The sequence below is a fragment of the Mizuhopecten yessoensis genome, unplaced genomic scaffold, assembly GCF_002113885.1.
Source record: "Mizuhopecten yessoensis strain PY_sf001 unplaced genomic scaffold, ASM211388v2 scaffold8335, whole genome shotgun sequence".
Classification (NCBI taxonomy): domain Eukaryota; kingdom Metazoa; phylum Mollusca; class Bivalvia; order Pectinida; family Pectinidae; genus Mizuhopecten; species Mizuhopecten yessoensis.
In genome coordinates this window covers 73,922-97,596 of record NW_018407496.1, presented here as the reverse complement: position 1 = coordinate 97,596, position 23,675 = coordinate 73,922, and the positions used below count along the sequence as shown (strand labels likewise).

The 23,675-nt window shown below is 39.6% G+C and overlaps 2 protein-coding genes across 3 annotated transcripts; both read right to left on the bottom strand.

The window, feature by feature from the left end:
- Nucleotides 1–2,610: 2,610 nt before the first annotated feature.
- Nucleotides 2,611–10,320, bottom strand: LOC110455637 (Golgi-associated plant pathogenesis-related protein 1-like). The gene is made up of 4 exons (XM_021505882.1): nt 10,290–10,320; nt 5,125–5,466; nt 4,084–4,161; nt 2,611–3,502 (listed from the first exon to the last, which is right to left on the bottom strand). Exons 1-4 carry the CDS (start codon nt 10,303–10,305, stop codon nt 3,354–3,356), a joined length of 585 nt encoding a protein of 194 aa, XP_021361557.1. The 5' UTR covers nt 10,306–10,320; the 3' UTR covers nt 2,611–3,353.
- A 957-nt stretch (nt 10,321–11,277) lies between these two features.
- LOC110455642 (ankyrin repeat and SOCS box protein 16-like) lies at nt 11,278–23,303 on the bottom strand. Of its 2 annotated transcripts, none has more exons than XM_021505887.1 (3): nt 23,052–23,303; nt 14,127–14,662; nt 11,278–13,520 (listed from the first exon to the last, which is right to left on the bottom strand). In XM_021505887.1, exons 2-3 carry the CDS (start codon nt 14,643–14,645, stop codon nt 12,870–12,872), a joined length of 1,170 nt encoding a protein of 389 aa, XP_021361562.1. In that variant the 5' UTR covers nt 14,646–14,662; nt 23,052–23,303; the 3' UTR covers nt 11,278–12,869. The 2 variants fall into 2 exon arrangements, with proteins under 2 accessions (XP_021361562.1, XP_021361563.1); XM_021505888.1 differs by lacking the exon at nt 23,052–23,303 and adding an exon at nt 22,482–22,592.
- Between the last annotated feature and the right edge of the window lie 372 nt (nt 23,304–23,675).

Below are 23,675 nucleotides of genomic sequence, written 5' to 3'. Positions count from 1 at the left end.
TGTCCTTTTTATAATGATTTGAGGTTAAAGTATATAAAGAAGTATTATTATAAGAGTCCCTCTGTTTACAAACTTGTCCAACTTTTATCTGTAAATAATGTCAAAGAGTTGTCAAATCTAGGTAAATATTTATATCTAGCCACTAAGCGGCGAAATTGATTAATTAGCTACACGTATTTATAATTTTTGTGCTTTTGTATTATGTTCTTTGTTTAGTTTGCACTTGTATGCTTATAGTCACTCTCCTATAACATATATACATGTACAATGTGTCATGATTAGTTTGTACCTATAAGTCTTAAGACTTTTGGTGAATAAAGAACTTGAACTTGAACTTGATCACTTGTAATTCAAGAGTCTGGTCAAACAAAGTTCTTTAATATTACCATCAGCAGTGTTTTTACTTTCGTTTCGGGACGTTATGTCAACGCCATTAAACATTTCAATGAATAATGAAATTAATGAAAAAAAATACCTATACATGCATTCCTGAAGTACCCGTGTATTCACTTTTATCGAGAACAATGTAAGAAAATGTGTCAAATCTCCAGAATAATGCCATATATTTCCATTGGATACATCATAACAAAGCCAACAAGGCTGACTGAAGTTAGAAAAAAAAGCATGCAAAGCAAGTGAGATTTTACCTGTACACCATTCAAAACACCTTCAAGTTCTCACTCAGGTAATCTGGCTTGACTTGTATCAATAGCCTTGTTAGCTTCATGAATTATTGTAAAATATCCAATGAAAATACATAATATTATTCTTTTTGAAGCATTTTCTTACATTTTTCTCTTTAATAGTGAAAACATGGATATTTCAGGAATGCATATACAGGTATTTTTTTAATGAATTATAATATATTTAATGTAATTTTGGGCCACTCAAGTTCTGACTTCAAAAGTTAAAAAGGGTGTGTCAACCTTTGACCGATGAAAAAGATTACCAGAATCTCGGTAAGCCTCGTTATGATGTCACAAAACGAAAGCACTGGGTTTGACCAGGCTTTCTATTCGGCGTAGCTTGCGCAGGCAAAAAGAGTCTGGTTGAACGAGACTATATGGCTATTGGCAAGCTATGACAGTTAGAGAAGAAAGACAACTCGTCCTTAGTGTAATTGATGTTGTGTTCTAATCAGATTTAAAAAGGCGTCAGTGACCACACGGAATGAATACGAGGTACCACCCTTCTCTTGTAAATACATTTTTACTGAGAGTAGAGTTAAACCTTTAAAGGGTCTAACATTATTATGAACATATTACTACGGTTCTTGGTTTTCCTGTGTACTAAGTAAAACGAATTTGTTAATTCATTGTATGGCCGCGATCAATAGTCGGAGTAACTAAGAGTCAGCAGACGTCCAGCCACGGTTAGGTACGTGCATGTCACTGTGTTAATTACAATATAGTTATGTCGGCATTCTTGTAGCTGTTTAAGACCGTTTTGGGATTCATCGCGTCATTTGACTGAGTGCACTCTGAATGCTTGCCTGGGCTGTTTATGGTTTGGTTCAAAAATAGTTTCATCGCAAGATCGTATATCATTTGCTTGGCATATTGGCATAGGAGTTATTAAAACTATCTCGGAAAATGTAATAATATATATCGATATAATATAAACGTCATTCCAATATTGTCAAAGATTATGTCGACCCAAGTAACTCATATAAAACTTAGAAGGTTATATACGCACGAGTTACCTCCCGTTAGACCATCAATATGGTAATCATAAAATATGTGTTAATAACTGTTTGTTGCAATTAATAAAATTGTTATGCCTCATCGTCTGTTCATGTGTTTTAAGCAATGTTATAGGTACAAAGCAAATTGATAATTGTTATCTCATATGCTTTAAAAGATATTTCTGGTGTATATAGCAACAACATAAAAATCAGTTAGCGGCATATCTTGGCTATCGACGTCTGTATTACAGCACTGTTTTATGTGACATCAACACTATCGGAGGAAAATTCAATTATCACATCGCAAAATTTGATTTTGTTCAATATTAAACCGTTCTATTCAAGAAAAAGACAGATAGTAACGGCTATAGTAACATGGCCTTTTTTTTTTTTAACATTTTGGTTTCCCTAGGCGAAGCAAGAAAACTGCAGCAAACATGCCGAAAAGTATTGTTTAATGTGATAATACACAAGATTTCAAATAATGTTTTCTTATGGTTTAAATGGTCTTATGTAGAAGTCTCAATACAACACTGCCTACTTAGATACACCGTATACTTGTCTATGTATATATGTGTTTGGTTTCGTACACATTCACACTGTCAGCTTCTCTTGTAGCGAATTCTCCGTTTGACAGAGTGCTCATTATACCACGTTCAATACACGATCACATAAAACTAAATTAGTATACCACTATAACAATTTCATTGAGTTTATTGTCCGAGCTCACATCATTTATAAACGTTATTTCAAGTGTTCAATGTAGAATAGTCTACTTCCGGCAGCCATAAACCACTTCCGGTCGAACGGTTTCTAATATAGTACATAGATACGCTATATTTAAGGAGAGAGAAATATATAGTGTAACTGAACACAGACAAATATAAAAGAGACTTTAAAAGATAGAACACAACAAACGTGTCTAATTACATTTTAATATTATAAAAGCTACACACACAGGCAGTGTAAACATCTCGAAATCGTCGTTAAGAAAATATATATACTATATTGATTAGACTTTATCACAGATTTGCCTTGGATTAAGCTATTAACACCATGAACATTAACTGTTCACCATTCACATAATCGAAATCCGGCTGAGTAGAATTAGGAGTAACACAAATCCTGTTATAACTTTTCCAATCGTGTTCTCCCAGAATCACTTCCTGTTTCCTCCCATAGCCAGTTCCTGATTCCTCAATCACGAGTCACGCGGAACATTCCCTTCGTTTGAGTTAGAGATCTCTTGTTATCAAATGTGGGTAAGAATTCTAGAATTCCATTGGCTGATACACCGGTTATGACGTTACGTAACGATACTATTGGACGACAACATCACACCGTGACGTCCGTCCTGTTTACAGCGATCAGTGAAAAAAAGCCATGTGCTTGCAACCGGAAAAAAGCGATAAGTTTCCTGATTATCAAATTTGGTTGTCTCTTTGTAGTTAAATTTAATACTACAAAAGGACACTCTAACTTAAATGAGATAACACTATAACATTTATAAATCTATACCTGAATGAAGAACTGTTACATATAGTCATGTGTTTGATGTAGATGTAAGTGTATTAGGTGATGGCAAAGTTAGGTACGCTGCTGTAATGATTGGCCGCTCAGCATGTCCATAACTCTAAATGATATTTCTTGTTCTGGAAACCGGAAATGTTTACGGTGGCGACACCTGTGTTGCGAAGCTGCCCTGCATGTTTCCGGCCGGACGGTAGTTACAGCAGACGACTGACATGCCATTATTATTTCGCGCGTATCCGGTGCCCAGTTCTTTACTTCCCTTCCATACCACCTGTGTGAAGTGACCTGAAAATGTCCAACAACGCCTTAGTCAGTTTATATACGGATTCATGTGGCACCATGCTGTTACGTGGCATGTCCTTCCCGAATGTTGTCAACTACTTTATACATTTAAACAGTCTGGAAAACCAGTATAACAGATGGGTTACTACTTACTGTGTGTATTCTCTTCAGAAAAAAATATATGAATTTCTCTGATAACAAATTCTGTTATGCATTATATAGCAAAATTTGGAAATGGACCACACATCACCATTACCACAGAAAAGTGAGTTCAATGGCTATTATTCTTATTTCCAAGTCTAAAAATTATGACGATTCATAAAACAAGGGGCAGTAGTAGACATTCCGTATACCATCGTTTCCGCATTCTATTTGCTGTTTTTCGATAGAAAATCTCCAAACCTCGATTGAAAAATAGGAAGAAATTTGCTTATGTTAGATCATTTTCTATATTTTTTTTAAGATATCACACACATATACATGTATATCGAATCAGCTTTTGAAATAGCTTATACCTTATACAAATGTGTTACATCTGAATGATGGCAATCAATCAAACTTTACACCAATCTATCATTACGTACCTGTTTCCATGCTGAACCCCCCATTTGCGAAGTTGTAGTGTTTGATTTCACTGTAATGAGCTTCCGTCACCTCTTTACCTGTAAATCATAAAAAAACTATGAAATTTCCCGTCAGTAAGATGTTAAAAAGGCAGCATCTGGCGAGGTTTTTGATGATTGCTAGTCATCTTATGGTTTTTAAGACTTCCGGTTTATGTTATGATCGAACTGGAAATAACACGTCAAAAGATTTAGCTTGACGGCAGATTCTCGCTTATAGGAGAACTTCTAGACATGTTACATAAATCTCAATACAAAGTTGAGCTCATTGACTATTCAATTTATTGAAACAAATTTAGAATTTTCATAGTTGAATTTTGTTTCAACCACATAAAAAATACACCAATCTGTAGTGTTCGCTCTTCCTCAGACCCATTTACCTGTAGCTGTAACGTTTGCTGTTCATCAGCCATACTTTTGTACTTACTTGCATTGTTCGCTGCTCATCAGCCATACATTTGTACTTACCTGTATTGTTCGCTGCTAATTAGATTCACTTACCTTTGGTATTCGCTGCTCTTAAGCTGTTCTTACATGTAACGTTCGTTACTCATCATCTTCGCTTTACTGTAACGTTCGCTTCTCATTGTACACACTTACCTGTAATGTTCGCTGCTCATTGTACACACTTTCCTGTAACGTTCGATTCTCACTGTACACACTTACCTGTAACGTTCGCCTCTCATTGTACACACTTACCTGTAACGTTCGCTGCTCATTGTACACACTTACCTGTAACGTTCTCTTCTAATTGAACACGCTTACCTGTAACGTTCGCTTCTCATTGAACACACTTACCTTTAACGTTCGCTTCTCATTGAACACACTTATCTTTAACGTTCGCTTCTCTTTGAACACACTTACCTGTAACGTTCGCTTCTCATTGAACACGCTTACCTGTAACGTTCGCTTCTCATTGAACACACTTACCTGTAACGTTCGCTTCTTATTGAACATATTTACCTGTAACGTTCACTGTTCATTGTACGGATTCGAACTTACCAGTAGCGTTCGGTCCTCCTCCCCAAAGGTTTTCTCCATACTCGGTGCTGCTGTGTTCGAATATGTCGTTTTTGACGAGATGGTCAGCCCAATTCTGTGCGATTAGGTCAAGGTCTGCTGCTTGGGTCAAAGATTCAGCCCCGTGTTTGGCCCGGTATTTGTTGTGGCTGGCTAACACTTCTTCGCGAAATTTCTGTTGTTTAATATCTTCCTCAGAAACAGCAGCTTCTTTCTTCACCTCTTCCTTCTGTTTGTTGTTATTTTCGACAGCCCGGGGGGTTTCCGATGTTTGCGGAGCCGGTGCCCTGGATTCCGTTTGGGACGACCCACAACCCATGCTGACTGAAAAGGAACAGTAGAGTCGGTCTATCAACAGTTACGATATAACTAGTGCAAACCAACGACTGGGAAGTCTGGAGGGTAATGCTGTCCTAAACCTTTATCCAATTATTATTAAGATATTGTTTGTAACAACGTGTCACGTATGTTTATAACGGTTTAAGCTGGAAAGATTGAAGAATCATAATAACAATTCGTCCAAAGGTTCGTATTGACCAGTCACCCATGACAACCAAAACAGATACGTAAGTATATTTAGACTTACGTCCACCCCTCTCTATAGCCTTGTACTACGAGCTGGGTCTAAAGTAAACCTTTTCGATTGTAGGCAGTGGACTTATAAAGGGTGACAAACACTACTGGACCACTGGGGTCCTGTATATATATATACGTACACATGTATTAACGGGTATTACTGGCTTACAGATGTAATACATAAATGTACCGTTATTTAAAAGTAGGAGAATACATTGCCCCGATATATTATAAACATTTAAAAGCGGTGTGTTTAATCGCTCGCATTAATCTTTTTTCTGTTTAGAGATGACAATAAAATCGATATTGTTTTACACTCGGAGTTAGTTAAGTTTTAACTCTGTAGACATTTGTTAGAATAAAACCTCGGTAAATGACGGATGAACCGACACTGGGAGGTACGGGACCATTGGCACTTTATCGCGGCTTATCGGTTAACATATCTAAAATGGCCACCCAGTTTCCTATGAGTAAGAAATTCAGTTAGAATCCCTAATATAATTATACTGTTTATGATATGAAACATGTATTGGTTTCTTGATAAAAGAAACCTAACGAGTGAGGTGAATATTTTGATTTTTAACGAGCGCGTAACGCGACTGATAAAATATGAAAAAAATGTACAATCCACGAGCGAAATTTGACTGTTATTCACCAAGAAACCACTACCATTCTGTTTATTGCGCTAGTCTTTTTAAAGCCATTGCCTTCCGTGAATAGATNCCCCCCCCCCCCCCCCCCCCACGCCATACATGCTGAGACATGTAATGCTGTATTACGTAGTCTATAAGAAAACGTCATGGCTATCATGACGTCATAATTGTCAATGCAAATTGGTTTCCCCCTTCCTCTATCTGATTGGCCAATTTAGTGTGACATGCGTGAAATTACGAAAGTCATTTGCCATCGCCAGGATACACGTGACTGGGAATTCTCAGGACAGTGTCCTGTGCGTCTGGAACAGCTGATCAAGTTATAACGATCGCATCGACAAATATAACTTAGAGCGACAGTTCAGCCTTCTCTTCTTTAAAGACAATCTAAAATACCATTACATTACCTCTGTTGATATAAAGGTACTCTCTGACCTTTTCGAGTTTTCAAAATGTCATTAATCTCCGTTGTTGTATTTTAAAAAAAACTAAAAAAGAATAGACAATCAACTCATATATCAAATATCATTAGGTATGAATAAAATGTTACCTGTCTAAGCGTAGCTTTGAATACTACGTTTGTGGGTTTGTTTAGCGCTTTACATCGTCGTAACATTGATATTGTAACGCCATAATATGGACGGCGACCAAGGGATGGGCCACTTCGACTTATTCAACTTTAAATATAAATTTACAAATGTAAAATAGACCTTTTTAAATACTACTAGTATCACGAACCGCCTGTATACTGATATTCACCATATGAGGTGGAGCAGAACCAATACGCTCTATACACTCCTTTTCAACTACCATCGACTTTGGTGGTAAGGGAACACATCCCTATAATGGGCATATTCTGTAGAAATTATAAACCTGTATACCTAAACGTAAAATAATACCTTGGATACATAGGAATACTCCAATACTGGACTGTCACATCATCGGATGGATGGTCGTCTTTCGTTAGACGTTTCGGCGCTTATCCACGACGACCTCCAGAGGTGCGCCGACTGGGTTGATCAGACCCAGCCAGATACTGGTCGGCTCTCGCTGCTGCTGATTGGAACTGCAGCTTGCTGCTGTGATATAATTGCAGCCTCCTGCATCATCCATTGTCTCTTGTGATGTTCCGTGTTGCGGCATCGTGTGACTAGCACTGTTGTTGGTGTCCACCCAACGGCTCTTCTCTCTTCCTCCATATGCAGTTGGATGCCATCTCCGCCTGTCTGCTCACCGCACCCACCAGCTTATCCTGCTCTGCCCCTAACATCCCGAGCAACCTCAAAGTCATCCATAGAGATTGGCCAGGGAAACCCCTGCATCCAACCTCTACTGGCAAGCACCATACCTCCCAACCTCGTTGTTAGCAGTCCTTTACAAGTTGCTGGTATTTCACCCTCTTCCGCTCATGTGCCTCCTCTATCCTGTCCTTCCTCTCATGGAACCGTCAGTTCTACCATTAAGACCTGCTTGGGGTTCCGGGACCACAACACAATGTCTGGGCAAAGTGGTGTAGCAGCCACCTCTGCTGGGAAACCCATCCTCTGATGGATGTCTGCCCTCATTTCCAAGTCTCACGCTGTTGCGAGTTTCCCGCCTCCCTCCGATCGCGAGCTGCCTTTCCGTTTGGTTTCTGCCTTCACGAAGTTGACAAACGTTGGACCCTTCGTCACTAATCTTTTCTTCCTTTTGGCATTGTCGAGCTGTCTGCTATTTTCTTGAGGACCTGTTCATGGCGCCAGTTGTATCTGCCATCTGTAAGTGCAACCGTGCAAGATGATAGCATATGCGCCAAATTGGTGGGTTGTCCGCAGAGTCCATATGCTGCATTGTCCCTCAGTCCCCAGGTGTGTAGATTTGACAGGTTAGGTAGCACGTCATATGTAGCCTTCAACAGGAAGCCAAGTATGTACCCCTCCATCCTCCGGATGTCACCCCATGATAAGTTCCGCTCTCTTGCACTTTAACACTGTAGCCAACCTCTCTGTTTGCTCATATCGACGGCCCGTACCTGCCTGGTCTCTTCTTCCATCGTTCTGACCTCTGTATGAGTCATCTCTCTACGCTGCTTTTGACTAGCCCTTCCCTAGTCCGAATTATTCTGACGTTTTATCGACTTTTTTCATATCGGTCTGTCGTCGATTAACGTCAGAACTCCGGCCCTCTATAATATGCGGGAAATATGCGACCCGTGCTCGGAGCGCACTTCAAACTGATATTTTAGAAACAAATCGTCACTTTCACACACATGTCGCACATGGATCGAAAGATCTATTCTTTATGCACTAGGTGATATCAATAACAATTGTTTCAAAGATCATTACGAAGAGTATTTTCCAACGTTTTCTATACCAACCCATGTTTTTAATGGAAATTAGGCCATGAGCAATGTCACATGACTTGACGAGATCTCGCGTTACCGAAGGTATATCCCAACGTTATGACGTAGGCCGGCGATATTTTAATCACGTGGCATTAGAAGGCGGGGCTATCAAAAAACTAGAGTAAAACAGAGTAAGTTTGAAAAAATATGTTTTTAGTGATTGTATTGGTTGTTTGAGGCATGTAATTTATGTTCATCTTGTGCATAAAGAATAGATCTTTCGATCCATGTGTGACATGTGTCTGAAAGTGACGATTTGTTTCTAAAATATCAGTTTGAAGTGCGCTCCGGGCACGGGTCGCATATTTCCCGCATATTATAGAGGGCCGGAGTTCTGACGTTAATCGACGACAGACCGATATGAAAAAAGTCGATAAACGTCAGAATAATTCGGACTAGCCCTTTCCCAATTAGGAAGGGAGCTCGTTCCGAGCCCAAGGCGCCCTGCTGCTGTTGTTCCTACAATATCTCCCAGNTCCTCCGGATGTCACCCCATGATAAGTTCCGCTCTCTTGCACTTTAACACTGTAGCCAACCTCTCTGTTTGCTCATATCGACGGCCCGTACCTGCCTGGTCTCTTTTTCCATCGTTCTGACCTCTGTATGAGTCATCTCTTTACGCTGCTTTTGACTAGCCCTTCCTTAATTAGGTATGGAGCTCGTTCCGAGCCCAGGACGCCCTGCTACTGCTGTTCCTACAATATCGCTCAGTCTTTCTTCTGCCTTCTTCACTGCCTGTTTTGCATCCCACTTCCGGCCTGTACGTGTCACTACCCTTGCTCCCCTGACCAGCTTGTCATCTATGCTCTCCCTCAACATGATCCCCTGCCGCACTTTGGTCACCTTGAATTCCTCAGTCACTGACTTAATTGTTAGCCGGAGTTTAGTCCCTGAACGTTACAAGCCAACTGTGCTGGAGCTTGGAGGTACACTGAGCCACCGTCACAGGTATCTGTTGATCATTCTCTCCGGCGCTTCCACATAAGACCACGGTACTTCAAAGACCAGCAATGGCCAAAGGATTGGAAGAAGCACACCGTGCTGACATATCCAGGCCTTGAACTTTCCTGGCGGCCCACTTTGGTCAACAGCTTTCATCCACTAGTCCGCCTGTTTACGCATCTGTACGACACTGTATGATTATAGTGTATACTGATATATCATTAAGTAGTAGATTCTGTTAAGATTACACAAGGATCACCCTCGATACTCCAGAGGCATCCTCGATAATTCATCGGTTTATTTCACTCACGCTCTCGGCACCCCTAGAATATGTCATAGCAAAGTTGAAGGTTCAGTGTGCACAACCTTGTTGAGACAAGAAGACTCGTTCGATCCTTTGATGTTGTTTTTTTACCTTAGACCAATCAAACNCCTGGAGTATAGAGGATGCTCCAGATGTCACGCTCACTTACGCTTTCTGCACCGTTACTGAGCGTAGCTCTGAAATATCGAGGATGGAAAATTGTAAAAAATATATATGCATAGACCCTTGCAGATCGGGGAATGAGAAGTAAATACCAAATATTACTCACTGAAGGATTTGTCCATAAACTGGTATCTGCTGTTCTTTGCATGACGTGCGACTTATAATTGGGAGGCGGTAGGGACTGGTTAGCCTGTTGTCGGTATGATGTGACTGGCGTGCAATGTTACCGTGTCCGGGTTATATGTTTGACACTTCTATATGGCGGCCTTAAAGTGGCCTAGCGTTCTGTGTCCCTTTCTGATTGTAGAAAGGAGCTCATGCTCAGATAATAATAATAATAATAATAATTATTATACAATACCAGATATCTTTTTTAGACTTGACGAACACTAGTCTAAACCGGAAACTGTATGCTACGCGTAAACCCTGTATCACGTGAATGTATGCCTATTTGAGCCGAACCCTAAAAACTACGTATATCTGTTTATATCAAATTATGTTAACTACGTAATCATCAATGTATACCCGACTAAACCGAAGCGTCAACTTTGTCGTATGACTCATTTAAAAACCTGTCTAGGGCCTGGTCCTAGAGTTCGGTTATGGTAGGTATCTAGGTCCTGGTCCTAGAGTTCGGTTAATGTAGGTATCTAGGTCCTGGTCCTAGAGTTCGGTTAAGGTAGGTATCTAGGTCCTGGTCCTAGAGTTTAGTTAAGGTAGGTATCTAGGGNGCCGAACCCTAAAAACTACGTATATCTGTTTATATCAAATTATGTTTACTACGTAATCATCAATGTATACCCGACTAAACCGGAGCGTCAACTTTGTCGTATGGCTCATTTAAAAACCTGTCTAGGGCCTGGTCCTAGAGTTCGGTTAAGGGAGGTATCTAGGTCCTGGTCCTAGAGTTCAGTTAAGGTAGGTATCACTGTATATAATTGTATGGTTATAACGATAAAAACAGACAGGAAGGGCTTCGTGAAATGTACCAACCATCCCAATATTTGGTCTTATATGCAGAATAATATAAATGCTTCCTTGACGATTGAAATTGTTCTGTCAGCAACCAAGACGATAGGCAACAAGGAGAATTATTACTAAAATCATTTTTATTCAATCAACATGTTAACGAAAAACACCGGTAGCGTAACAAATGTATTCTGATAAATATGAGATCAGTGATGACGTAAACATTGCATAAAACATTAAAATTGGTCTACTATGTACACACACATACACGTACATTTTAAAACATTCATTGTTCGATATAAGTACAATTGCTAAAGTTATAAATGCATTAGATACTAATAATTTCACCAAAATGATAGAAAATATAAATTACTATTAATAGATTACCATTTGAGATAAAATTAACACAATAGTTGTCCTCTCCGTCAATTGCTGGATACACTAAAAGTGGTGGCTAAGATTTCTAAGTAAAATAAAATATTTTCATAACCGATTTATCCACAATTGATTTAACAAACAACACAAGAAATCTAAAATAAAAACTCATATTTTGCATAAAATTCATATTATTATCGTATTGTTACTTATCACAATGACATCGTATTTGATTGGATTGGGTTGATCACATGCCTTTGTATACTCTCGCGCTCCAGTTTCGCCGATTTTAGACCTCTTTTAGTGCAAGTTACTGCCCCTGAGCTCCGATAGAGTAGGGCAAGGGTTCTCGTTCCAAACGAAAAAGAGATATTTTAAAACAGTTATTAATTTCTGCTGTTATATTATTGTTGCATTTTCGGTGTAGTTTACTCTGTTTTTCCCTGGGTTTGGGGAGACATGTTATTTTTTCTTCACCTGAGGTGCATGTGCAATGTTTCCCTCTAAGACTTTACCAGTTACATGTACATTTTCGGTTATACCCTAGATATGACCGAACAATTTAAAAAACATTGTATAATATCACGGGTGTAAACTAAAGAAGTGCTTACACCTTGTAAATAACAGTTATAATAGAGAGGAGTATAATACGGACATGGGTTGGATCCTCAAGGTATTATACAAAGGAATAAGACACAGCAAATCTGACTGGTTAAACAGGTACATGCATTTATACCTACATGTATTTGATTATAAAAAACCCCCTGACCAATTGTCTAATTTGATTGCAAGAGCCTTATACCAAAATATTTTTCTATTACTTTTATGATATTTAGTGTTATTCACTTTTCTGCGGAGCTGAAAATAACATGAATGGATGAGAGGGTCCTATATGTCGTCATATCCTATCTGTCACGAGGAGGTAAATATACAATTCGTAATATGATACCTTAACCTCATTTTAAACTTACTGGCAACGCTAAAACGTCATCAATATATATATTCAGTGCCAGGATTCGAGTGAGAGTTATTTCCCTTCCTACAGGCTTTGCACTAAAATTGACATGTTAAAAAAACAATAAAAAAAGTGAAACCACTATAAATGACTAGACAAACAACGACACCAAAACATTTTCCTCTTTCCGTGTAAAACGCGCCTCATTAATGGTATATACAAAAGTATAGTACAAACGGACTACTTGATGACAGTTGTATTGTAGGTAACGTTTAGTACTGTAGGTGCATTAACTATTAGTTAGCATGTCAGGGCAACATGAGCTATAGCGGCACATTTCATACAGTAAAATAACTTATAAATTATGATTTATGCTCCGGAAAAATTTCATAACTCCTCAACCAAACTTTTGATAGTAGCTACAGCAGATGGTGCATTATCTTTGAACATCACATATTCCTTCACCAATTTTGGAACTTCTAGACTAGCTACCGATTTCTCAAAAGATTGACCCCTCACCTCATCCCTAACCTTTAACCTACAGAGGTGTTGTAGACTTCCGGTAGCTGTCACGGTTGTCATGACTGTTCTGTACACGTCTGCAACCTTGTCCCGTCCAACTCGTCCTATATTGCGCATCCTTGACTTATCGGTCTTACCTTTTGATGGTATTCGGAATCCCACCTTGACTAGTGATTTAGCGAGAGTAATTCTTGTTTTGGAATGAAAATTCGGAACTTTTTGAGCAAATTTGAGCAATTTTTCAAGTGGAGTTTCACCCTGATTGTTAAGAAGATTGAATTTAGCTCCATGTTGAATAAGAGTTACGATGGCACTTTCACAACACCGAGCGCATGCGACATGTAAGGGTGTGTCGCGATTGATATGATCCTGAGTATTGACGTCACATCCGGCCTTTACAAGGTGGACGATGATTGGTCCCGAGTGAGCAGCCGCCACATGTATAGGCTCTTTACCACTGGACGCGCACATCTTAGGGTCTGCTCCTTTTTTAAGTAGCCACACTACTTTCTCTTCCTGAATGAAAAGAGTTCCGAATTAAAATCAAAATCAATATATATAACAAATATTTGCAATTTATATCAAGGTTACATGTGTTTACCTTAATTAACATACTCACTCAGAGGTTAAGGTGATATAATGGCAGTATAAATACACGTTGCTCAGAACAAGGCTGTGAACTATGGTCGACCTTTGGTCTAAGTGTAGTTTATTTATCGTTTTATTACCTGACCGTACTGATCTGCTAGATGATGCTATATTTGCATCTCATAAATCTAACGACAGTGAATAAAGTATATCTCATATATTTTACACAGTCTAAATAGTGTATAATTATGTTTTGGGCTCACATATGGCGTGTACAGTATTATCGCCCTTTAAAATATGTCACGTGTTGCTAGAATTATTTTTCAACAGAAATAAAAGTAACGTGATTACTGATGTGACCGGAAAATAAATTAAGATGTATACTATTTCCTTCTTGGCAAAAGCTTGTCATAACGATGTCTAGAGCATGTGCAAAAACGTTTTATCTAAGATTTAAAGAACGGTAGACATGTTTGATGTACATTATATGTAAAAGGTATATGTCAGAGGTTAACATTTATATAGGCTATTTACCTTCCTGCTGTCCGTAGAATCAGTAATCACAGTCGTCAGAAGGGGGTCCCTCCTAATATCGGTAGTCATAATATCGGCCCCGGCGGCTAACAGTTCATCTGCAACCTGCAAATTTCCCGCCAAAACCGCCAGATGAAACATGGGTCTGCCTCGATAGGAACTATTCGCTGCCCCTTTCGCTCCACGTTTACTGAGTATGCGTACCAGTTTGCTTTTTCCATTTTCAACCGCAATACACAGGAGCCTAGTAACGAGTGTTTTCCCGCCCCAGTCTTGTAACAAGAAGTCATCGCTCACGTGCGGTAGAATAACCTCCAAAAATTCATCATTTCCAACTTCAATAGCCTTGAGGAGAATGTCGGTACATAGATCAGGAGAACTTGAAATTTTCAACCGGAACCGGAAATGTTTAGCTATCAATGCTTTAAGCACGTGCAGCTGGTCGACACCTTGACCCACACACCAGTGGACAGCCTGGATAGCGCTCTCTGGTGTGGAACATGACTCTAAAAGATCCATCGAGGACTTCCCTGTGGCTGTAATTATAAACAAAACATATTTACTGTTACACTACCACAGCTATCAGGGGCGGATCCAGGATTTCCTAAAAGGGGGTCCCGAGAAATTTTTCTCAATAGTCAACGGTGTGCTGCCGAATGCAGCACCCCGAGCGCGTAGCGCGAGGAGAGGGAGAGTACGGGAGGGGGTCTTCCCCCTGCCGTAAGGGGTTTTGGGGGTATCTCCCCCCCAAAAAATTGTGTTTTCTAGAACGTCTCAGAAGCGATTTCCCGTGTTCTGAGGATTGTTTTTATGTTTAATTAACAAGAAGAAAAAAACATAATATCTTACACTAGTGAATTAGTCAACAATTATAAAACGCGAGACTATATAGGTAGTGGCCTTGGGTGTCGCACTGATTTGAACTTAACCGTTTGTTAAGCAACTTAGTTATGCCATGCGTAACTCATTAATTAAACAGCAACAATGTTATGGTGTTATTTGTTCTTTTGTACGACAAACTATTACATGAAGTACTGTTCTGTAGGTACACTGTCTGAAGACTAGATATTGTGCGTCCCTACATTTATTTTTTGACGGCGGACCTCTCGTATCCCCCTTGCGGGCGGGACGCCAAATTAGTTAATAATGAACAAGCCCCCTGTGGATTCATACATTTGTCATCACCAGGTCGCCCCTATAATAATACCATCTGACTTCTAAAACACGCTGTTGATAGAGAATTTGAAAAGAAACTTAAATTTTCTTTCCAGTACTCAAAAAAAGTCTTTGGGCCATACTTAAAATACGATGTGTGGGGCGTAGCCCAAGATTTTTTTATACAAGCTCCGTGCATTATTTGATGCATTTTAAAATGTTAATATGTTCCCATTCCCGGCCGATCAGACCATTTCGGGCCGGCCCGGAAAAGGTCAGTCTGCCGCCAAAATTATTACATAATCATGTAATCTATGATTTGTACTAGATAGGTCAACATAAAGACAATTATACAGACCTTACTCACTTTCAGCATATTTGATGGAGACAAACATACAATTTTGGTCTATTTGTAGTTCTTCCTGCTTCGATCACATTGCTATATATAGAAAATCAATCTGACGTCTAGAATCTATTTTAAGAAAAGTTGTGAATATAGATCTCGCCCGTGACAGTATCAAAGCAATGAGCTTCATTAAGTCCCGATATTTCATTGCTGATCAATCTGTTACATCAAGGATCCGGGTTAGTATAACGGTAATCAATATACCAGCATGACGGTGGTGGAAAAGTCGGAACTAGAGGGAAGGTCAGGAATAAACGTGTACTAGCTTCACTCTCTGAACATATTTGTATAATGATAAAAGCAATAATAGTATTTACAATATGGACCACATGCTGCAGAGAGTGTATAGGAATTACCATAAAGAAGTTGATAAAATATGTGACTTTTTTCTTTATCGAGTTTAAAGTAGGTGTTTATCATTCTAAGTGATTCATGAAGTGTTCTCATAGACTCACTTTCGTATACAAAATGAATTGTACAAAGGATTACGTTGCAACTAAAACGTGTATGATAAATGAAGTAGAAATGTGTGGGTGGACCTATTGTAATTTCCTTACAATTTCCAAAATAATGTCTATAGAAATGATACGTGTACCGGGTACCTGTATTGGACAGGAAGAAGGTGGGTAGATCGAAGTCTAATCTATATACACCTGACAATTTACCCGCCACACAGGTGAAATTACACCAGGTATAAAGACACGGCGACATAGGGCTGAACCACTTACACCTATTCTAAAGAGATTGGACTTAAATTATTCTGATCTCCGGGTGGAATTTCACCGGAAGTTGTTTCCGGTGTTACACAAAGCTCCGACATTTGCATGACGAATCATTGGGTCAGGACTTTAACTTTAGGTTTGCAAAGTCATCCTAATTATGGGGATCCTAAATGCATCATGTATATGTCAGAATAAAACACCTAATGGTTAAAATGACGTACATACATTTAACGCTATTGAAGCGACATTCAATTATAAAATATATTTTAGCTTTTGTACAACTAGAGTAAATATTGCTTCAAAATATTTATTTTTTCATTTTTTTTATTCATTTATATATATTTTAACAACTTCCCGCACATGTTTTTCATAGCAGACTGCATTGTTTGTAAGATTTTTAGTGGCATGCATTTTTGCGATATCAGTCAGTTTTTATATATAAATGTATCACAAATTCAATTTTAACAAGTAGAAATACTGTATACCAGGAAATTTTCGCCGCAGTTCAACTTTCGTGATTTTTGCCCTCCACCATGAAGGAGAATTTAATCTGACAACGATTGTTAATACACAGCACGTATCCAATAGTCGTTATACGTTAACAGGGGGATTCACTTATATATCAATACGTTATTTTTGTGAATGCCAGCCAATTCTTGCGAATTAGTTTGATAAACGTGAGCACTTGCGAAAGTCAATATTTACGAATCAAGGGTGAATGCCTGGACGGGATCGACAGAAGAAGAATGGTTACTTCACCAAGTTATAAAGCGCGTGTTTACTCTTAAGTCCGTCTTGACCACTGTTCGTGTTAAGTAAAAACCTGAGGTGACCTAATCCCGTCGTTCCAGGCAAGGTGTCCGACATTGGTGTATTAATCTAAATCTCAAATCTCGTTTAGAACCTTTCGTGTACATTAGCCTTTTGATTCCCCAGATTAAGGCTTAAAGTACCGGTATATATATACTCGGCACTCGACTAGGTAAAACAACCAGCACAGTATAAGTGACTTTATATCTATAGGGTAACGCATACTGTAGCCTGTGTTGATCCAAAAGCTATCCGATTACAATAATCATTATTAATTTTTGACAGATCTAGATATGAAAGTCATAACCGTATTGGGTTATATCGTAACTCACGTCAACATACACACGTTAATTGTTCTAGCACGTAAACCTGATATTATAGGTCAAAGTCACGGTAACCTCACTCCGTATATGATATGGTTATATTATCACTTCTGNTCATTATTAATTTTTGACAGATCTAGATATGAAAGTCATAACCGTATCGGGTTATATCGTACCTCACGTCAACACACACACGTTAATTGTTCTAGCACGTAAACCTGATATTATAGGTCGAAGTCACGGTAACCTCACTCCGTATATGATATGGTTATATTATAATTTCTACGCCGTAAGAAATCAACAACATGTGTATTGGTTTGTGTTCTATAATGTGCATTTATTTTATTGCTTGTGGCCTATATATATTACTGGATTTTCCATAAGACACCATGACGGATGCCATATGCGGGGATGGTAGACACCATGATGGGTTTCAGTTGTACATGTGGTGACGNTTCTACGCCGTAAGAAATCAACAACATGTGTATTGGTTTGTGTTCTATAATGTGCATTTATTTTATCGCTTGTGACCGATATATATTACTGGATTTTGCATAAGACACCATGACAGATGCCACATGCGGGGATGGTAGACACCATGACGGGTTTCAGTTGTACATGTGGTGACGTCATGACAGAAGTCACAGTTGGTGACGGGAGACATCATGGTGGTGACGGGATATACCATGACAAAGGTCACTGGTGGTGACGAGAGACGTCATGGCAGAAGTCACAGGTGGTGACGGGAGAAACCATGACAGAAGTCACAGGTGATGACGGGAGACACCATGACAGAAGTCACAGGTGATGACGGGAGACATCATGACAGAAGTCACAGGTGGTGACGGGAGACATCATGGTGGTTGCGGGATATACCATGAGAAAGGTCACTGGTGGTGACGAGAGACGTCATGGCAGAAGTCACAGGTGGTGACGGGGGACACCATGACAGGAGTCACAGGTGATGACGGGAGACATCACGACGGAAGTCACAGGTGGTGACGGGAGACATCATGACAGAAGTCACAGGTGGTGACGGCAGACATCATGGCAGAAGTCACAGGTGGTGACGGGAGACATCATGACAGAAGTCACAGGTGGTGACGGGAGACATCATGACATAAGTCACAGGTGATGACGGGAGATACCATGACAGAAGTCACAGGTGGTGACGGGAGACATCACGAAGGAAGTCACAGGTGGTGACGGGAGACACCATGACAGAAGTCACAGGTGGTGACGGGAGAAACCATGACAAAGGTCACTGGTGGTGACGGGAGACATCATGACAGAAGTCACAGGTGGTGACGGGAGACATCATGACAGAAGTCACAGGTGGTGACGGGAGACATCATGACAGAAGTCACAGGTGGTGACGGGAGACATCATGACAGAAGTCACAGGTGGTGACGGGAGACATCATGACAGAAGTCACAGGTGGTGACGGGAGACATCATGACAGAAGTCACAGGTGGTGACGGGAGACATCATGACAGAAGTCACAGGTGGTGACGGGAGACATCATGACAGAAGTCACAGGTGGTGACGGGAGACATCATGACAGAAGTCACAGGTGGTGACGGGAGACATCATGACAGAAGTCACAGGTGGTGACGGGAGACATCATGACAGAAGTCACAGGTGGTGACGGGAGACATCATGACAGAAGTCACAGGTGGTGACGGGAGACATCATGACAGAAGTCACAGGTGGTGACGGGAGACATCATGACAGAAGTCACAGGTGGTGACGGGAGACATCATGACAGAAGTCACAGGTGGTGACGGGAGACATCATGACAGAAGTCACAGGTGGTGACGGGAGACATCATGACAGAAGTCACAGGTGGTGACGGGAGACATCATGACAGAAGTCACAGGTGGTGACGGGAGACATCATGACAGAAGTCACAGGTGGTGACGGGAGACATCATGACAGAAGTCACAGGTGGTGACGGGAGACATCATGACAGAAGTCACAGGTGGTGACGGGAGACATCATGACAGAAGTCACAGGTGGTGACGGGAGACATCATGACAGAAGTCACAGGTGGTGACGGGAGATACCATGACAGAAGTCACAAGTGGTGACGGGGGACACCATGACAGAAGTCACAGGTGATTACGGAAGACATCATGGCAGAAGTCACAGGTGGTGACGGGAGATGCCATGACAGAAGTCACAGGTGATGACGGGAGACATCATGACAAAGGTCACTGGTGGTGACGAGAGACGTCATGGCAGAAGTCACAGGTGGTGACGGGAGACATCATTGCAGAAGTCACAGGTGGTGACGGGAGACATCACGACGGAAGTCACAGGTGGTGACGGGAGACATCATGGCAGAAGTCACAGGTGGTGACGGGAGGCATCATGGCAGAAGTCACAGGTGGTGACGGGAGACATCATGACAGAAGTCACATGTGGTGACGGGAGACATCATGACAGAAGTCACATATGGTGTAGAAAACGCTTACAAAACCGGACTTTCTGATTTTAAATACTTTTTATGTGGGCGAAGGTAGACAGAAATGCTTGTTGTAGTTTTTCTATGATCTAAATAGTCAGCCTAGCAAGGGTAAAGTACTAGGCAGATCGAGTTTATAATTTCATTCTATGTTTTCTTTTTTTCTTTTAGTATATCTCCTCGATTCAGTCGTCTTTTCGTATAAACTGACGAGTTTTAATTTTGTTTCAAATATATAGAAGGCTGTGTAGTATCGTTTTGATACCACAACATGATGCTCTGGTGAAATAGTTTCAACAACAGCGCTTTCAGTTATGGAGGTTTTATGATGATATGATCCTAACAATTCTTCAGACCTCCAGACCAGGTCATATCCCAGTTTGGACTAAAAGTGGAAAGTCGTGTAAAGATAAACGTGTGAACTGTTAAATACGGCCAACTTAAATACAACACCATTAAATCTCTACGTCCCCTGGGGACAATACTGCTGATACAATGCACGTCAACGCGTTAATGGGACATATATATAACTGGTACGGAGAGGCGACAACTAAATCTAAAAACAAATGGCTGTATGGAAATAACATCAATGGATAAAAAACGGACAATACCTAAAACATTGTTTTATCTGTAAAGTTGTGAATTATTTAGTCATTTTGTTATCTACAGCCACAGGTCATATCTATTCCGATATCATGAAATCTATTCTCTCATATTTTGTTTTCTATATTTATAAACGTTCATTTTTGCAAGCTGAAAGAGAAATTGAAGAGTTTCCTTAGAAGCATTATTTTCCTGCGATATTTATTTCAGAGAAGTAACGAGGTTTTTTTTCTGTTTTTTGAAACATCAAGTCTTGACCAAACGTCATCACCAAAAATAGAATAAAACTCATTTTCAGTGGATCTCTGTACATAATGGCTGCACATATGTCGGGGCTGAAGCCGGATATATTCAGTCGAGCTTTACGGCAGCGATCGCTGTCGTTTTATGACTAAGTGTTGACATTTTACATCTCCAGCAAAGATGTCGAATCTCAAGGGATTAATTAAGGTTTAAAAGTGAAGATAGCTAGGTATTTAAAGGCAAAGTACCTTTGTACGAAAACATGCTATTCAAAACTGATGATAAAGAAGTCCTATAATTTGAATTATTGTTTAAAGTCAATAATGCGAGACAAGGTGTCACTAACTGTGGGAAGGACACACTGTATCACATTTGCTGTTTAATTGCACTCTGGACACGATGGCTTTATTCGCAGAATTAAACTTTAGTTATATTGAGACATGAATGGACCAGTGTCCTGCAACGTTGTTTCAGACAGATTACACCCATCTAAGTGAGTGGCCTTGACAATGACACGTGCACAACTATACACCAAAATTGCTAGAATTTAGGAAATAGAATATCCGGAAAACAAACGATACTAAATCAGAGTTGAGAAATAATTTCTTTAAAAGTGCACAGATCTCAACCATGTCCAGAGATTGTTCTGGATTGACAGTATACAAATTACAGCAAAAATAGATATTGTCCAGAAAGAGAAAAACACAATAAAAGAGCAGATCCTGAGATCATTATTTGCGAAAATGCATTTGCCAATCAGATTCAAGGAAGTACGAGAAACATAATTAACATACAAGAATTCTTCAAATTTGAGGAGGACAATGTGCCATGAACAATTTGTTTCAAACACCAATCAATTTTGAGTTAAGTCCACTATATTTTAGTTATCCCTAAAAACAATGCACGTACTGTAAACGATATTTCACACTTTGCTTTCAAAAAAGTAGGTGATGGTAGCGGAATTAATTATCTACATGCATATGTAAATAACACGGGTTATGAAAAAAGCCCTTGGGATACATTCACCTAACCACGAAATGAATTGTATGGCAATGCAAAATATTTCATGAAATAACCATAATTTTTTCTGTACAAAATTTTGTCACCTTGAAAATAACAGCGAAGGTTCATCCTGTCTAACATTGGAATTCAGTAGGTTTTATTAGCACTTACTATCACTGAGTGTCACGTGGGTATTTGTCGAGTAAGGGGGATGCTTTCAAAGGACTAGCGATGTCATGTTAGATCGTATAATCATAACATCCTTAATTAAGGAAAAAGTATCAATAGAAAAGTTTTAATTTTAAATGTAAAAGGGATGCCTTTCCGTCAATATTTTTAATTTAAATTTACGTCCTATTCAATTTATTAAATAAATATCTCAAGATATCAAATATTTTAATGCTATTTGAACGCTGTCGTACATCAAATATTACACGAATTTACATATACTTTATTATGTTACCGTACGAAGTTCAGGTAAGCGGTTAATGCACATGTATTTCTGTAAATGGGATTCAAACTGCCGGTAAGCAGTGAACCGTATACTAACGTTGCATTGTACTCAACCATTTGAAACCATTGATCGATGAAGAGATGCAAAGTTATGATAAAGAGAGTTGTTACCTTGTAGAACATGCACTTTCTATAGCAGTCTAATCCTAAAGGATATCGGGATCCCTACTCACTCGCTCAGGTGACGTAACTGACGGTAGACCTCCTTAACACCCTAACTCACAAAATTCTACCAGCTGAGAAGTTTTCACCTGCACGATTCCTACTCGAAATCCCAACACGCCCCCAAATTTATCATTTCCTATAATCTATAAACATACTCCTTTTAGCCAAAGTCTTTTCAGACTGGCCGTCACACGGGAATATAGGAACAAATTAAATTACTTGTATACAGAAAAGACTAAAAAGACTTCCGATTTGCGCCGATAACATTTGAAAGCTCTGTTTATATTGCTTGTCCAATGCAGTTCTAAAGATCTGTCGACATTGAGAGTCCTCTATGCTTTCCTATAGTCCTGTTGATTTACCATTCCAAAAGAAGCAATTATTTAGATCGGGGTGTAAAATCGATCGATTTTCAGCTGTATACAGAAATGTAGATATATATTTATCTATATATACGTATACGCTTGTATGTAAAGATCTATATATATACCTTTTAACTTCTTACCGTCCACTTACCTTTTGTCGAGATTTGTCCATAAATTACAGACCCATGTGACCGGGATCCACCTGTTACGCCGAGCAGCTCATATAGGTGTCCAGTCCAGGTACTTATTCCTTGTCACACCTGCAATCTACCTGTACAAATTACCTCAGTATGTGACGCCCAGGTCCGCTGCACACACTAACTCTATGTAGTGTTCGGACCGGTGTATAAGGCGACAGGGTCGATCATACCCAGACTTTATATAGTACATATATATAAATGCAATTCAANTCATATAGGTGTCCAGTCCAGGTACTTATTCCTTGTCACACCTGTAATCTACATGTACAAATTACCTCAGTATGTGACGACCAGGTCCGCTGCACACACTAACTCTATGTAGTGTTCGGACCGGTGTATACTGCGACAGGGTCGATCATATACCCAGACTTTATATAGTACATATATATGCAATTCAATTCACCCGCTAATCCGTGAAGTTATGATTCATGTCCAAATTCAGACCGAGTCGTACAGACGTTAGTATATAAGTGAAACCCCGCCCACTGTCTCACGCCCTCATCATCTTGGCGATGTTATTTCTTAGTGTGCGCCCACACTGTGAACACATACATCAATTATTTATCTGTGTGTAT